The sequence below is a fragment of the Anolis sagrei genome, chromosome 10, assembly GCF_037176765.1.
Source record: "Anolis sagrei isolate rAnoSag1 chromosome 10, rAnoSag1.mat, whole genome shotgun sequence".
Classification (NCBI taxonomy): domain Eukaryota; kingdom Metazoa; phylum Chordata; class Lepidosauria; order Squamata; family Dactyloidae; genus Anolis; species Anolis sagrei.
The window spans coordinates 21,184,774-21,202,429 of record NC_090030.1 but is presented as its reverse complement, the minus strand read 5'-3'; the positions used below and the strand labels follow the sequence as shown (position 1 = coordinate 21,202,429).

The window sequence follows — 17,656 nt, the reverse complement described above, 5'->3', positions numbered from 1 at the left end:
TTTGTTCATTTTTATTCGCTCAAATACGAATTGAGGAACATGAAAGGCACTGCAGACTATTCCAACCTGAGAAGTCAGACATACAGAGTACCCGATGAATCAACCTGGAGACAGCATATTATTTGAGAACATAGAAATGCTGGAACACTCTAACAACCACCATATGAGACTACACAGAGAAGCCATTGAAATCCACAAGAAGCATGTGGACAATTTCAACAGAAAGGAGGAAACCATGAAAATGAACAAAATCTGGCTATCAATATTTAAAAAAACTCTAAAATCAGGACAGCAAATAAAGAACAATACTCAGAAAACGGGAATTCCAGATGAAATAATTAAGGCCAGGTAACACCTCCCAACAAAGGATTCCCCTAGGCAGGAAGCAGCAAGGTTTTGAAGCTGCAAGGTCATTAAATGCTAATCAAGGTGGCCACTGGCAACATTCACACTTGCTTCAAGCAGACAAGAGTTCTTTCTCCCACCCTGGACATTAGTCCACAGATATATAAACCTCACTTGCCTAATAGGAGCCTCCATTGGCGCAGTGTGTTAAACCTCTGTGCTGGCAGGACTGAAGACCGACAGGTCACAGGTTTGAATCCGGGGAGAGTGCGGATGAGCTCCCTCTATCAGCTCCAGCTGCTCATGCGGGGACATGAGAGAAGCCTCCCACAAGGATGGTAACACATCAAAACATCCAGGTATCCCCTGGGCAATGTCCTTGCAGATGGCCAATTCTCTCACACCAGAAGTGACTTGCAGTTTCTCAAGTCACTCCTGACACGACAAAAAACAAACAAACAAACAAAAACCTTGCCTAATTTCAAACAGACCTTACAACCTCTGAGAATGTTGTCATACATGTGGGCAAAACATCAGGAGAGAATGCTTCTGGAACATGGCCATCCAGCCCAGAAAACTCACAGCAACCCAGTGATTCTGTCCATGAAAACCTTTGACAACACATTAAAATTATTCCTCTCTCTATAAGATTACATTATATTTATCTTTAGATAATCCTTTTAATTCTCAAAACTCTGCCAAAAAAAAAAAAAAAAACCACCAGTATTCCCAGTCTTTAAAAAATATCACTAGTGATTTGTAAACGAATTCATTCCATTATTTGTGCTTTTTATCAATTGAAATTTCAAGAGGGCACTTTTTGCTGCTGAACGTGACATTCGGCAATAAATACTTTCTTTGGTTTCAGAGTTTTGAAAATTGAGGTGTGCATGAGATTCTCGAAGGCCTCTGTGCAGGTACAACTGTACCAGGAGCTCCAATTTTGTTTGCTTTGCATTGAATGTTTGTTGTAGTCCTACATTTCAGGGACTCTGCAGATAGGTGGCTTCTTTTGGCTGCAATCATAGGGCAAGCCACCTGTTAATTATAGTTAGGTTCCCTGGTCCCGCCCCCTTTTTGGGTTTTAGAGGGAATAGGAGCCATTTTGGGTTCAGTCCACACAGAGAAGCCTTTCATGCAGGACATAATACCAAGAGCTCCTGTAGAAAGCTTCGTCTTCTACAGCTTGGCCGGGGAGATATACAGCCCACAGCTTGGCCGGGGTTATACAGCCCTACAGTTCCTTTGCTGAAGGACTTCAGTCAGCCATCACGGAAACCTGAATTCTTCGTCCCCTGGAAGTCTACAAAGTTCTGCTTGGTAAGGGTCACTCGCGGAAGCCAGAAGCAGTTGGTACCGCGTGCAGGGGCTCCACGCCAACAAAGGCAAAGACAGACTGCCCAGATTAGAAGTTAAGGATTTCCCTATTAGCTAAAATACAGTTTATGAAGATAGTGCCTGTTCCCTGTGGACATGATTGAGAGAGAGCCAATAGACTGTTAAGAAAGCTTTAAAGTACCTGTTTGTTTTCATCAATAAAGAACATTGTTGAACCTTTAACAATCTAAAGACTCTGTTTTAAGGAAATCCAAGGGCCTTTGATCTGAGACAGCCCCGGCGTCCCATTGGGCACACTGAATTTATGTCCTGTCTACAGTCTTATGCACAGGCCCAGCGTGCGACAGCACAGCCTCGGAGGCTCAAGTCAAGATGAACCAGCTCTGCGCCTGTTGATGCATGCTGTCGTCCCCTATATGATCCATCCCCTCCCCACAGAGCCTGCTGCAGCTGACGCTGGAGGCCAGGTGGCCACATGCCCATCTTTGGACCCGGCTCCGGTTGCAAGGCCTCCCTCCCCTTGCTAAAGATAGCCCAGCCTCGCTCCGTTGCAAAAGGAGAAAAGTCTCTCAGAGCCCCATTTGCCCAGATCCAGAGCCTTCGACCCAGAGAGCCATGGCTTTGCTGTGCTACAACCGGGGATGTGGGCAACAGTTTGACCCCGAAGAAAACAGCCCAGGTAGGTTGAGAGGGTTCCTCTCTGAACCCCCATAGGTGTAGTGGCAAACATATGGGTCCTATGGCCTTCCTTTTTACCTTTCGGGTGATGTTACAGCTTCAGTAGAGATGCTAATAATAATAATAATAATAATAATAATAATAATAATGGGTTGTTGTAGATTTTTCGGGCTATATGGCCATGATCTAGAGGCATTCTCTCCTGACGTTTCGCCTGCATCTATGGCAAGCATCCTCAGAGGTCGTCTCTGGTTTCTTCTCAAGAACAGGCAAGCATCCCGAGCTCTGAAGATCACCTGGGAAGGAATCCCACTGGAGCATTGCAGCGCACCCAGATACCTGGGAGTCACTCTGGACCGTGCTCTGACCTACAAGAAGCACTGCCTGAACATCAAGCAAAAAGTGGGCACTAGAAACAATATCATACGAAAGCTGACTGGCACAACCTGGGGATCACAACCAGATACAGTGAAGACATCTGCCCTTGCGCTTTGCTACTCTGCTGCTGAGTATGCATGCCCAGTGTGGAACACATCTCACCACACTAAAGCAGTGGATGTGGCTCTTAATGAGACATGCCGCATTATCACGGGGTGCCTGCGCCCTACACCACTGGAAAAATTACACTGTCTAGCCGGTATTGCACCACCTGACATCCGCCGGGAAGTAGCAGCCAATAGTGAAAGGACCAAGGCAGAGACATCTCCAGCTCATCCCCTGTTTGGGTATCAGCCAGCACGTCAACGACTTAAATCTAGAAATAGTTTTCTAAGATCTACAGAGACACTTGCTGGAACACCTCAGCAAGCGAGAGTCCAAAAGTGGCAGGCTCAAACCCAGAATCTCAACCAATGGCTGATACCAAACGAGAGACTCCCTCCTGGGCACACAGAGGACTGGGCGACCTGGAAGGCACTGAACAGACTGCGCTCTGGCACCACGAGATGCAGAGCCAACCTTCAGAAATGGGGCTACAAAGTGGAATCCTCGACATGCGAGTGTGGAGAAGAGCAATCCACTGACCACCTGCTGCAATGCACCCTGAGCCCTGCCACATGCACAAGGGAGGACCTTCTTGCAGCAACACCAGAAGCACTCCAAGTGGCCAGATACTGGTCAAAGGACATCTAATCAACTCTCATACTCACAAATTTTGTTTGCTTTGTTCTGTTAGAAATGTAATGTAATTTGACTGGTTGTTCTGACATGACAAATATATCCTCAGAGGTAGTGAGGTCAAGGCACAAGTCTGTGTTTTAGATGGATTAGGGATCAGTTGGAAAGAAAACACTTGGATGGGGGGGGGGGGGTGTCCTGGACATTCAGGGGACCAATACCAAACTGATTGTAAGGGGAATGAATTGGGTCTTTTGGGAGGACTAGCCTTGGAGGAAGGCATTGGGAAGACTGGGCCAGGTACGAGGAAAGGTGCTTCTTATCTCAACAAAAGGTGCCCTTTACCTCTGGCATCTCTCTCTCTTGCTCTCCCTCAGATGCCTGCCTCCATCACCCTGGATTCCCCATCTTCCATGATGCTTTGAAGGTGAGACGTCTTGGGCAGGGGGAACCAAGAGCACTGGGGAAACAGCTTATTTACTTGAGTATTGTGCTCCCCTTTTTTGGCTAAATTACCTTGCCAAAATTGGGGTGCGCATGGGATTCGCATAATACTGTCATCTTAGTGCTGAACCAAAACAAAAAGGGAAAGCTGCACCCAGAAATCCTCTTTGGGGGACATTATCTCTAATTTAATGGCCATAGCTCAATGCTATGTGATTCCAGGATTTGTAGTTTGAGAAGACATCAGCATCCTTTGGCAGAGAAGGCGCAAGACTTGGAAGAGACCTCATGGGTCATCCAGTCCAACCCCCTGCCAAGAAGCAGGAAAATTGCATTCAAAGCACCCCTGACATATGGCCATCCAGCCTCTCTTTAAAAGCCTCCAGTCTACACCACACTCTGGGGCAGAGAGTTCCACTGCTGAACAGCTCTCACAGTCAGGAAGTTATTCCTAATGTTCAGGTAGAATCTCCTTTCTTGTAGTTTGAAGCCATTGTTCCATGTCCCAGTCTCCAGGGCAGCATTATTATTTATTATTTATTTAAAACTTTTATATCCCGATCTTCTCAACCGCCATGGAGGGACTCAGCAGAAAACAAACTTGCTCCCTCCTCCCTGTGACTTCTTCTCACATATTTATACATGGCCCTCAATAAGTCTCCTCTCAGCCTTCTCTTCTTCAGGCTAAACATGCCCAGCTCTTTAAACCGCTCCTCATAGGGCTTGTTCTCCAGACCCTTGATCATTTTAGTCGCCCTCCTCTGGACACATTGTCAAACTACAGCCGCCAGGATTCCTTAGCATTGAACCAAGGCAGTTCAAAGTACTAGATTCATTTTACAGCATAGATGCACACCTCTGGCTTCTTTTCTGTTACTGGAAGGAAGCTTTAATTTTCTAACGCGCGTTTTAAAGAAGGAATTCTAAACATGCATCAAGTACAATGTGCACTTTTTTGGCCAAATGACAAAGAGTGCATATTTTGGCCAGGCTTTAACACAGCTGGTAAATCACCAGCAATGATCTAACAAACAAAAGATTGCCAGTTCGAAGCCCCGGTCGGTGTGAGCTCCTGACTGTCAGCCCACCTTACTGTTTACCTAAGCAGTTTGAAAACAGCTTGAGCTGTAAGTAGAGAAATTAGGTACCCCCAAAAGACCAGGAGCCCCCGGTGGCACAGTGGGTTAAAGCGCTGAGTTGCTGAGCTTGTTGACCAAAAGGTCGCAGGTTTGATTCCGGGGAGCGCCGTGAGCTTCTACTGTCAGCCCTAGCTTCTGCCAACCTAGCAGTTTGAAAACATACAAATGTGAGTAGATCAATAGGTACCGCTCTGGAGGGAAGATAAGGGCACTTCATGTAGTCATGCTGGCCACATGACCTTGGAGGTGTCTATGGACAATGCTGGCTTTTTGGCTTAGAAATGGAGATGAGCACCACACCCCAGAGTTGGACACGACTGGACTTAATGTCAGGGGACAACCTTTACTTTTACCTTAAAAGATCAGAAATTAGGTACTGCTAAAAGATGCGGTGACCAAAAGGAATGAGGAAGTTCTGATGGCTGTTTGTCGACATAGAGGATAGAGCAACAGCACCCCCCTGTGTCCGGATTCGAGCACAGCCTCCAAGGTGCCAAAAATCTGGATGTCAACACAACATACCTCCTTTCTGTTCTGTCTATCTTTGTCCTGTCTATCCAAAACCGCATTGAATGTTTGGCGTGTATGTGAACTGTGATCTGCCCTGCATCCCCGTGGGGAGATAGGGCGGAATATAAATCAAGTGTTATTATTTTATTTGCTGCTGCAAATTACAATTGGCAGCAAACCCTTTTTTTTTTGTTTCAAGGTTTTAAAAATTGAGATGTGCACTAGATTCGATGAGACTCGAGTCAATATGGTACAATCACTATTTTGTTTGGGGCTCCTGCATTTAGAAGATCTTAACCGTCTCCTCTTTCGGACCCAGGGCTGGTCTTGCTGCCGGAAACGTACCACCGACTTCTCCGAATTCCTCTCCATAAAGGTACGTGATGCGCCCTTCCGTTTTCACAACCCCAACTCACCCGAGGAGTTCTGGGAAACAGTGATGCGCTGTTGGTGGGTCGGAGGGCCTCCCATGCTGCGATGCGTTTGTTGCATGTCCTGCAGGGCTGCACAAAAGGCCGGCACAGCAACGAGAAGCCCCCCGAACCACAAGAAGCACCGCGTATGCCCAAGGACAAAGCAGCCACCGAGATCATTGTCCAGGGGCCAAAGTCGGCTGAGAAAATGGAGCGCGAAAGGCCCAGGTGAGCAACCGAGGAGGCCATGGCCAAGACCAGGGGAACCTCTTGTCTCACATTTATTTATTTATTGTGTCAGGAGCAAATCAAACAGTTGCATTGAAATTTTTAACAAACAAACAAAACACAAAGTTTGCAAGCTTGGTAGTTGATTAAATGTCCTTTGACCAGTCTCTGGCCACTTGGAGTGCTTCTCGTGTTGGTGCAAGAAGGTCCTCCATCGTGCATGTGGCAGGGCTCAGGTTGCATTGCAGCAGGAGGTCTGTAGTTTGCTCTTCTCCACACTCGCATGTCGTGGATTCCACTTAGTACCCCCATTTCTTAAGATTGGCTCTGCATCTCGTGGTGCCAGAGTGCAGTATGTTCAGCGCCTTCCAAGTTGCCTAGTTTTCTGTGTGCCCAGGGGGGAGTCTTATTTGGTATCAGCCATTGATTGAGGTTATGGGTTTGAGCCTGCCACTTTTGGACTCTCGCTTGCTGAAGTGTTCCAGCAAGTGTCTCTGTAGATCTTAGAAAACTATTTCTTGATTTAAGTCGTTGACATGCTGGCTGATACCCAAACAGGGGATGAGCTGGAGATGTCACTGCCTTGGTCCTTTCTCTGTTGGTTGCTACTTCCCGGCAGATGTCAGGTGGTGCGATACTGGCTAAACAGTGTAATTTCTCCTGTGGTGCAGGGCGCACACACCCCATGATAATGCGGCATGTCTCTTTAAGAGCCACATCCACTGTTTTAGTGTGGTGAGATGTGTTCCACACTGGGCATGCATACTCAGCAGCAGAGTAACATAGCGCAAGGGCAGATGTCTTCACTGTGTCTGGTTGTGATTCCCAGGTTGTGCCAGTCAGCTTTCGTATGATATTGTTTCTAGCGCCCCCTTTTTGCTTGATATTCAGGCAGTGCTTCTTGTAGGTCAGAGCACGATCCAGAGTGACTCCCAGGTATTTGGGTGTGCTGCAATGCTCCAGTGGGATTCCTTCCCAGGTAATCCTCAGAACCTGGGATGCTTGCCTGTTCTTACGATGAAAAGCACATGTCTGTGTTTTAGATGGATTAGGGATCAGATGGTTTTCCCTGTAGTAGCAGTAAGAGCACCTAGAGCTTTGGAGATCTTCTGTTCAACCATCTCAAAGCTCCTTGCTTGATTTAATGGGTTATTTAATGGGGCAGATGGAACAAATGTTTTCTGGAGACTAGGACTCAATGGAGCCATGGGTTCAAATTACAGGAAAGGAGATTCCACTTGAACATGAAGAAGAACTTATTGACTGTAAGGAGGTGTTCAGCAGTGGAACTCTCTGCCTCAGATTACAGTGGAGGCTCCTTCTTTGGAGGCTTTTAAACTGAGGCTGGACGGCCATCTGTAGGGGGTGCTTTATGTTTTTCCTGTATGGCAGAGGGTTGGACCAGATGGCCCACTTTGGCATTCCTGGTTTTGTTCACTTTCCCCTCCAGTTCGGATGAACCCAAGCAGCTCTTGCCAGTCAAAGTGTCCAAGACTCTGGAGCAATCCCTGGAGAAGCTGGAGTTGTCCCCGAAGGAGGAGGCTGCAGGACAGGGCTCTGCGGGTAAGGGACCCAGGATCTTAAATTGTGGGTTTGGGGCCAAAATCAGGTCTGGATCAGACAAGGCAAGACTTTTGATTGTGATTTGTTGCTGTACCGTGCCATTGTATGTAACACAACAAGTAATACAATTACTTGAATGTTGTAAACAGAAATTAAGATACTTTCCAGAATGAGTGTTTATGCCTCCTCCTCCTGGATGTCTCTTAGGGGCCGCCTTGGAAGTGAGCCTTGGCACCACTTGCAAGAACTCCGGCTGCAAGGCGGTAAGTCAGCCCTAAAGCATTTTCTGTTTAATCCCAGTCCCGATTCTTCTTGTAGTGACTAAAGGACCTTTCTGCCTTGGAACCAGAACGTTAATATGTTATTTTCTTGGACTACATCCTCCAGAATCCCTTAAATCAGTGTTAGGGGAAATCCCCAAAATATCAGAGTATTTAAAAATACAAAATCAGGATACTTAGCAAAACATTCAGCTCACTGCAAGCAGCAGAGATATGTTGTGACTACAGGAAACAAGATGCAAAATTCAATCGTAAAAGTTTAAAAAATAATGACATTTCTTGATAGAAAAGGGCTGGATGTAAGCTTTCTCTCTAACTCATGGGTCCTCAAACTTTTTAAACAGAGGGCCAGGTCCTCAAACTGTTGCAGGGCTGGATTATAATTTGGAAAAAAAAGAATGAATTCCTATGCACACTGCACAAGTCTTATTTGTAGTGCAAAAAAAAAAACACACACTTTAAAACAATACAATAATTAAAATGAAAATTTTTAACAAATATAATCTTTTAACCAATTTTAAAATGAAAAATTTTAACAAATATAATCAATGGGAAGTGTGGGTCTGCTTTTGGCTGATGGCATAGGATTATTATCGTGGTTCCAGTACTATCAAATCAAAGAAAGCTACAATTTAGACAGAAAACAAGGCTTTGAAAAAGAAGAGTCCTTCTGGGACAAAATAATAAAATCTGATGTGAAACTCATTAGAAAAGTTTACCAACAACTACTCATATGGGAACAGAAAAAGAACAAGTGAAGGAGAACATGATAAGATGGACAAGAGATATAGGCCGCTCAATCAATCTAGCAGAATGGGAAGAGATTTGGTCCAAAAAAACTAAAATTTACATACTTAACCAATTTCAAAGAAAATTGGTATAAACTATTTTTTAGGTTGTACCTAACTCCGGAACAACTATCAAAATTTAACAAAGGTAAAACAGATTGGAAATGCTGGAAGTGCAAGAAAGCAGAAGGAGACTTCATACATATGTGGTGGAGGTGCAAGAAAGTAAAGTCCTTCTGGCATCAAATCCACAAAGAATCAGAAAAAAATTTTACACATGAAATTTGATTTAAAACCGGAATATTTTTTGTTAGGCATCATTGATTTCGACCTGGACAGCAATACAAACAAGATTTTCTTCTATCTTATAACAGCTGCTAGAATTAAGTTGGCCCAACTCTGGAAATCCAAAGAAATCCTAACAATAGAACAATGGACATTGAAGGTACTTGACATCATGAATTTGTACTTACTCACACAAAGATTTTCTACCAACAGTAATAAGGCAAAAAATACAGACTGGGACAATTTCCTAAAATATCTTGAAAATGGAAATAAAGGAAACTTGAAGAAATAACAGAGGGAAAGAAGGTTTTTTGCAACTGCACGAAGACACTGAACTCAATATAATACTAGGCATTAGCCTGACGATAGAGAATAACTATTTGCTCTGGTTAACTTGGAAGTGCTTTTCCTTAAGTTTTACATCCCCCCTGAATGAAATGGACGAATGTATGTGTACGTGTGTGCGCGAGGATGAGTCCTTAGATTTCTCTTCTTTCTTTACCTTTTTTCCCACCCTTTCTCTCTCTCTTTCCCTCTTTACTTTTTCAGTTTCTTTCTCTCCCCCCTTCTCTCTCACTTTCTTTCCACCTTCCTCTCCAGCTTTTCCCTTCTTCTTGCTTTCTATCGCTCTAACCCCAGTGCCGTGTGAGTGTGTTCTCCCCCCTTCCACCCCTTCTTCTCACTCCTTATTTTTTTTCTTCCTACTATAATAATCTTAAATATTGTTCCCCCTCTTTTTATGTACATAAAAATCCACAATAAAATATTTTTTAAAGGATTATTATTGTTGTTGTGTGCTTTCAAGTCATTTCAGACTTAGGTTGACCCTGAGTGAGGGCCGGGTAAATTACTTGGAGGGCCGTATCCGGCCCCCGGGCCTTAATTTGAGGACCCCTGCTCTAACTACATGACTTTTAAGTACAAACAAAAGGTAAAATCTCTAAAGACTATTTTCCCATTTACTCAGACCTATGGAAGCCTATTGAAGCTGAAATGCTGAACTCAGATTAGGCTTGGGAAGCATGGGAAGGAACTCAAATGGAAAGATGAGGCTTCTTTGGCTTGCAAAGGGAGAAGGGATCCAGTTCTTGGGCTAGTCTGGCCCTTGCTATTCCAAAGTGTTTACCTGACCTTTCTTCCCCCCTCCCCTCCAATCTGCTCTGCATGTCTTCCAGACCTTCCAAGGACAAGAGAGCAACATGGAGACTTGCACTTTCCACCCCGGAGTCCCTGTTTTCCATGAAGGGTAAGAACCTGTGACTTTTTAAAATGTTCTCATTCGTCTCTCTCCATTCCACTATGCTACTCCAAAGGTCAAATCAGGATACAACCCGGGTTTGAAGGCAAATGAATGGAGGGTTATTCTTTCAGTCCTGAAAGGATGTCAGAATAGAGTATGCACTCTGAAAAAAGACGTAAAACTTTGAGAAACCGGCCCAGCTAGGATCCAGGCTGTCATTGACTGCATGCTCCACTCTGGTGTCTGTTTGAAACAACAACAACAACAATTTTATTACCCACCTCTCCCTATAGCTCGAGGTGGGATACAACATGGTGATGATGATTATGATGATAACAATAATAACAACGCTTTCACTTCCCTCTGCCCAGCATGAAATACTGGAGCTGCTGCGGAATTAAAACCACAGACTTCAACGCATTCCTGGAGCAAAAGGGCTGCAGCCGAGGGAGGCATCTCTGGGTCAAAAAACAGGTCGGGACCCCCTTCCTGTATCCCTCCCAGTTCATGATAACTGGGGTTTGCTGGGTTCCATAGGGAAGAGAACAGCCAGCTGGCAACCTTGCTCTGGGGGGAGGGGGGGGGCTACAAGTAGGGACCTTTGTGCCAATGCTTTTTCTCCTTGTCCTCCTCCCCATCCGCAGGACAAGAAGCTGGTCTCTTGCCGGCAGGACTGGCACCAAACCAGTAGCCAGGTGGTGGTCACCCTCTATGCCAAGACCCCTCTTCCGGAGCTCAGTTCCGTCAAAGCCAACCGCACCTCGGTAAGGAAGCAAGGAAGGAGCTTGGGAGTGATCCTGGACTCATCGCTGAACCTGGAACTCCAGGTCTCAGCGGTGGCCGGGAGAGCTTTTGCACAATTAAAACTTGTGCGCCAGTTGCGCCCGTACCTTGGGAAGCCTGATCTGGCCACAGTGGTCCACGCCCTTGTTACATCCCGAATAGATTACTGCAACGCGCACTATGTGGGGTTGCCTTTGAAGACTGTTCGGAAACTTCAACTAGTCCAATGGGTGGCAGCCAGATTAATCACCGGAGCGTCATACAGGGAGCACACCACTCCTCTGCTACGTCAGCTCCACTGGCTGCCGATCCAGTTCCGAGCACAATTCAAAGTGCTGGTTATGACCTATAAAACCCTATACAGCACCGGCCCAGCGTACCTGTCCGAACGTATCTCCTTCTATGTCCCACCACGGAGTTTAAGATCTTCTGCGGAGGCTCTGCTCTTGGCCCCACCTTTATCACAAGTGAGATTGGTGGGGACGGGGGACACAAGGGACAGGGCCTTCTCAGTGGTGGCCCCTCGTCTGTGGAATTCACTCCCCGGGGAAATCAGGTCGTCAACATCCCTCCTCTCCTTCAGAAGGAAGCTGAAGACATGGATATGGGACCAGGCATTTGGGTAATCTGGCAGATTAAAAAGGTAAGGATGACTAGAGCTGGAAAGGACTATGGTAATGCTAAATGGATTGACGGATTTTAGAACTCAATGAACGCGGGCTATAGAGCGGTTTTTAGTTGATATTGTATTAATTGTATGTTTTAACTATTGTGTTATTGTTATTGCATTTTATTGTAATTGTTGGCATCGAATTGTGCCGAATGTAAGCCGCCCTGAGTCCCCCCTAGGGAGTGAAAAGGGCGGGGTAGAAATGCCCGAAATAAATAAATAAATAATAAGGACAATCCACCTCTATTTTAGCTTTAGCTGCATTATTTTAGCTGCATCAGGACACCAAAGCTTCCTTCAATGGAAAAGGAAAACCTTGGGTTGCATGAATATTAATTGCCTTCGTTCAGTTCTATGGAGTCATAGGGGCTGTAGTTTTACAAGGCCTTGAGCCTTCTCTGACGCCTCACCAAATGACAAATCCCAGCATCTCATAGCATTGGGCCACAGCCATTATATGAGATATGAGGTCCCTCAAAGAGGAGCTTCAGAAGCGGCTTCCCCTTTTGCTTTAGCTCAGCACTAAGATCACCATATGACGTGACTCTTATGTGCATCCTAATTTGGACAGTATAATTTAGCCAAAAAAGGTAAACATGAGATTTGAGCAAATATGGTAATCAATTAAATTTAAATTTAATCCAATTTGTCTTATTAAAAAGAGATTCCAACATTGGGAAGAACTCCCTGACTCTTGGAGCTGTTCAGCCGTAGAAAACAAGGGAAAACAAGGAGTCTCCTTGTGGAGAGAAAAAGTGTGATTTTATTTATTTATTGATTTATTTATTTATTTCAGGTATTTGTACCCCACCCTTCTCAACCCCCTGGGGCACATATTCGATGCCTACAACTAAACATAATAAAACACACATAATAATAATAATAATAATAATAATAATAATAATAATAATTCTTTATTTATATTCTGCCCTTCTCACCCCGAAAGGGACTCAGGGCTGATCACAAATACACATACACGGCAAACATTCAATGCCGTTTGTAAAGACAGTACACAGACAGAAAAGAAGGAGGTGTTTCGATGCCATGGATGGTTGGGCTCGAGTCCACGGGGTGCTGTCACTCCATCCTCTATGACAAAGAGCCGTCACGACTTCCTCATTCCAAAACATTGCAAAACACCTCTCCCCCTTTTTAGCAGTACCTAATTTCTCTAATTACAGCTAAAGCTGTTTTCGAACTGCTTAGGTAAACTGTGAGCAGGGCTGACGGTCAGCTGATCATGCCAACCCAGGGCTTCGAGCTTGCAACCTTTTGGTTAATAGATCTTATAGTTGCTGATGATTCACCAGCGGTGCTGGTGCTAGATAGAAAGATAGATAGGTAGATAGAAATATAGATAGATAGATAGACAGACAGATAGACTCAAAGATAGATAAGAAGGTCTATAAAAATAATAATAATAATAATAATAATAATAATAATAATAATAATAAAAACAGACAAACAGATATAAATATAGATAGGCAAATAGATAGAAAGATAGGTAGACAGAAATATAGATAGATAGATAGATAGACTCAAAGATAGATAAGAAGATTGATTATTATTATTACAATATTATTATTATCACAATCAATAATTATAAATAGTTAAAAACATTAGGGTAATATAATAAAGTCTACTAAAACAGAAAGCCATTCTAGTGGCCGTTGTCCCGTCGAGTTCTGTAACTGACGGCTCCATTAAGCTTGTCTATAAACCGTTTCCATAGCAATTGTCGACTCGTCAAGTCTGCAAGATTACCCAAAGGACTGGTCCCACATCCATGTTTTTAATTTGCTTCTTAAGGAGAGGAGGGATTAAGTTGACCTAATTTTCCTGGGGAGTGAATTCCACAGGTGGGGGGCCACCACCGAGAAGGCCCTGTCTCTCGTCCCCGCCAACCGTGTTTGTGACAGGGGCAGGGCCGAGAGCAGGGCCTCTCCAGAAGATTTTTTTTTCAAAGTTATTTTTATTTAGAATATGTTGCCCCCTAGAGTGGAGCAGAAAGAAAAGTATAAAGAAAATTAAGATTTCCCATTGGTACATGGAAAGAGTGGGAACAATGTCATATAGTAAAGTGAGTGAGAAAAATAGGCTGACCTATGGGAGCTAATGAAAAAGGCATATATATATATGGGAACAAAAATAAGTAAATAAAAAAATAAAATAAAAGTGAAGATATATAGATTACTGCAGAACTTCCAGGATCTTCCAGGTCAGTGAAAATTATCGTAGTTGTTCATTTTTCTATGACTTCTTGAGTCGGCAGCTTCTTGGTGATCGACCTTCAAAATTCTTTTAAAGTGTATTAATATAGATATTTTTGTATTCTTTCTTAATAAATTCTAAGAAACTTTTCCAATCGGTTCTGGGAGGTTTTATATAGTTTTGTGAGATTCTAAGGGTAAGTATATCCATATTCATGATGTCCATTGTTTTTAAAATCCATTGCTCTACTGTGATCCAGAAGATCTTAAACTCCTAGGTGGAACGTAGAAGGAGATACGTTCAGACAGGTACGCTGGGCCAGAACCATATAAATAAACAAAATAATAAGAACAATAAACAAACAAACAAACAGCACTGGAGGATGCATTTTCTTTGAACAAGAGTTGGGCAGGCATCTTTCAGGAGAGCTGTAGTTGTGTATTTCTGCATTGGCATGGGGTTGGTCTAGATGACCTCGTAGGATCCCTTCCTGGTCCATGATTTTGCAATTTCTGCCCTTTGTTCAGGTGGACATCCACATCGTCTTTGAGGGAGACAAGATTTTCCAGGCGGAGCTGGAGCTCTGGGGGGTGAGTTCTCATTTGTTGGGCTTGCTCTTCTACCTGCAGGCGTCTTCACCTGTTGAATGTCTGCTCGGTTCACAGCTATAAAAATCAGCACAGAAGCAACCGGGAAACACGGGATGGGCCTCATGGTGAGGCAGCCCCCAACTTGGCTCCTTGTCTCCCAATGGCCTTGCTTTTGGCCTGGGGATAATGGGACTTGTCCCTCCCTCCTTCCTCTCTTCACCAGGTGATTGATGTGCAGAGGAGTGCGGTGAACCTGTTGCCCTCCAAAGTGGAGATCACCTTGCAGAAGGCCCCCCCACTGACCTGGGCCCGGCTGGAGCACCCCCAGAGCAGAGCAGAGCCACCCAAGGGGCCCGAGGTGGAGGCTTCGGACGGCCAAGGACCCCTTGGTGGCCCAGCAGAGGAGGAGTCGGATGACTCGCTGAGTTGGTCCTCGGAGGAAGAAGACTGGGAGGAAGGCAGTGCAGGCCCCATTAGCTCCCAATCCGGGGGGAACTGAGTCGAGGTGAATCCAAGGCGATGGCAGAAGGAGTCTGTGGGGCTAGGACTGATTCCGATGGTCTCCAGCAGAAGGAAAGAGACATGGGCTCCAGGCAGCTGTGGCGCCGCAAGGACATTTGCTAGGCATTCGGATATTTTAGGAACTTTTGAGAACCCTATAGGTCCTTTAGGAATATTTGAGAACTATATAGGTCCTATAAGAACCTCTGAGAACCATGTAAGTCCTTTAGGAATATTTGAGAATGCTATAGGTCCTATAAGAACACCCGAGAACCCTATAGTCCCTATAAGAACATTTTGGAAACCTATAGGTTGTCTAAGAACATCTGAGAACCCTATAGGCCCCGTAAGAACATTTGAGAACCCTATAAGTCCTTTGGGAACATTTGAGAACCCTATAGATCCTATAAGAACGTTTGAGAGCCCTATGGGCCTTTTAGGAACATTTGGGAACTCTATAGGTCCTATATGATGATTGGAGAATTCTACAGGTCATATAGCCACATTTGAGAACCCTATATGTCCTATAGGAGCATTTGGGAACTCTATATGGGATTGGAGAATTCTACAGGTCCTATAAGAACATTTGAAAACCTTTAAGTCCCTTAGGAACATATGAAACCCCTATAGATCCTTTCAGAACACTTGAGAACCCTGTAAGTTCATTAAGAACATTTGAGAACCCTATAGGTCTTTTAGAAACATTTGAGAGCCCTATAGCTCCTATAGGAGCATTTGGGAACCCTGTAGGACTTATATGAAGATTGGAGAATTCTACAGGTTCTATAGCAACATTTGAGAACCCTATATGTCCAATAGGAGCATTTGGGGACTCTATATGGGATTGGAGAATTCTACAGGTCCCATAAAACTATTTGAGAACCTTTAAGTCCCTTAGGAACATATGAGACCCCTATAGGTCCTTTCAGAACACTTGAGAACCCTATAAGTTCATTAAGAACATTTCAGGAACCCTATAGATCCTATAGGAGCATTTGGGAACCCTGTAGGACTTATATGGAGATTGGAGAATTCTACAGGTTCTACAGCAATGTTTGAGAACCCTATATGTCTTATAGGAGCATTTGGAGCTCTACAGGTCCTATAGGGTGATTTGGGTCCCTATAGGAGCATTTGGAACTCTATGGGCCCTGTAGGAGGCTTGGGAGACCCTATAGGAGCATTTGGAACCCTATGGGCCCTGTGGGAGGCTTGGGAGACCCTATAGGAGTATTTGGAAACCTATAGGCCCTGTAGGAGGCTTGGGAGACCCTATAGGACCCTATAGGTCCTTATGGCTCCGGCATTTGGTGCACATATTTAAATGCCGGTATTGCAAAAATAAATGTTACAAAAATCAGAAATCTTCTGGCCCCAAGCATTTTGATTCAGGGAAACCGAACCTGTAAAAAGATTTGATGTGAAGAATGGAAGGATAGTTTTTAAAAGGTGGCGGATTCAGCTGGTAGCTCTGGTCCCAGGTCGCAAAAGTTGTCAAGTTGTCAAAAGAGCCCTAAGCTGAAATTTATGATTTCCATGGAAAGTAGCTACTGGCCACTGTGCTCTACCTAAACCCCAAATAAAGGTCTTGCTTTCAGTCAGGCCTCCTTCTGTGTAATTTATTCACTAATTTCATGGTCTCTGTTTTTATGGTGTGCACAATTGGGGGTGTGTGTATGCTCTTATTCAGGCTATACAAAAGGAAAAGGCTTCCAGAAGTCCCTGCAGAGAAAGAAATATAATGCATATATATATGTTGTAATGAAATATATTATATATGCAACAACTTATGATATAGTACAATATATTATATAATACTAATAGTTTAATATACCGGTAGTGTATTATATATATTGTGGTATAATAATATAGTATAATATAATTATTTATAATAATATGATAATTGTATATTATATACTATTTCATGTAATATTATTAATAATATTGCAGTACAGTGGTATAGTACAGTATACTAATATATAATACTAATATTGTGCTAGGCTAATAATATAGTAAAAGTAAATGTATTCCCCTGATATTGAGTCCAGTCGTGTCCAGCTCTGAGAGTGGCGCTCATCTTCATTTCTAAGCCGAAGTGTTGGTGTTGTCAGTAGACTCCCTTTAAGGTCATGTGGCATAATTGCATGGAGCACTAATAATATAAAAAACCGTATATACCGGTAGTATTGATAAACAGCTCGGGTCCAGACTATTTGATGAACTGCATCTTCCACTATAGGCCAACTCGGACACTGTGGTCATTGGAGGAGGCCCTCTTTTCGGTCCCACCCCCAACCCATGCATGGCTGGTGGGAATGAGAGAAAGGGCCTTCTCTGTGGCCGCCCCCCCCCCACCTCTGGAACTCCCTTCTTAAGGAGTTAAAAATGGCCCCCTCTGTGATGATGTGTATTTTTATTCCTATCGTCATGTACTGTTTAGACAATAGTTAGTAATGGTAAGTATGTAGAATTGTATTTTATTAGGGATGGTAACTGGCTTGGCTTGCCTTGAGCTGAGTTGCCATAGCAACGG

General features: G+C 44.1%; 1 protein-coding gene across 1 annotated transcript; it reads left to right on the top strand.

Moving 5' to 3' along the window:
* Positions 1-2,212: 2,212 nt before the first annotated feature.
* ITGB1BP2 (integrin subunit beta 1 binding protein 2) lies at positions 2,213-16,720 on the top strand. The gene is made up of 11 exons (XM_067471606.1): positions 2,213-2,362; positions 3,855-3,904; positions 5,890-5,946; positions 6,072-6,211; positions 7,662-7,774; positions 7,982-8,037; positions 10,304-10,374; positions 10,740-10,842; positions 11,013-11,132; positions 14,560-14,622; positions 14,846-16,720. The coding sequence occupies exons 1-11, from the start codon at positions 2,299-2,301 to the stop codon at positions 15,119-15,121; spliced, it is 1,113 nt and encodes a 370-aa protein (XP_067327707.1). The 5' UTR covers positions 2,213-2,298; the 3' UTR covers positions 15,122-16,720.
* Positions 16,721-17,656: the final 936 nt, after the last annotated feature.

Coding starts and splice junctions, on each gene's coding strand:
- ITGB1BP2 (XM_067471606.1), top strand. CDS start 2,299: ATGGCTTTGCTGTGCTACAACCGGGGATGTGGGCAACAGTTTGACCCC. Junction 3,905..5,889: donor TCTTCCATGATGCTTTGAAG/GTGAGACGTCTT, acceptor TTTCGGACCCAG/GGCTGGTCTTGCTGCCGGAA. Junction 5,947..6,071: donor CCGAATTCCTCTCCATAAAG/GTACGTGATGCG, acceptor CATGTCCTGCAG/GGCTGCACAAAAGGCCGGCA.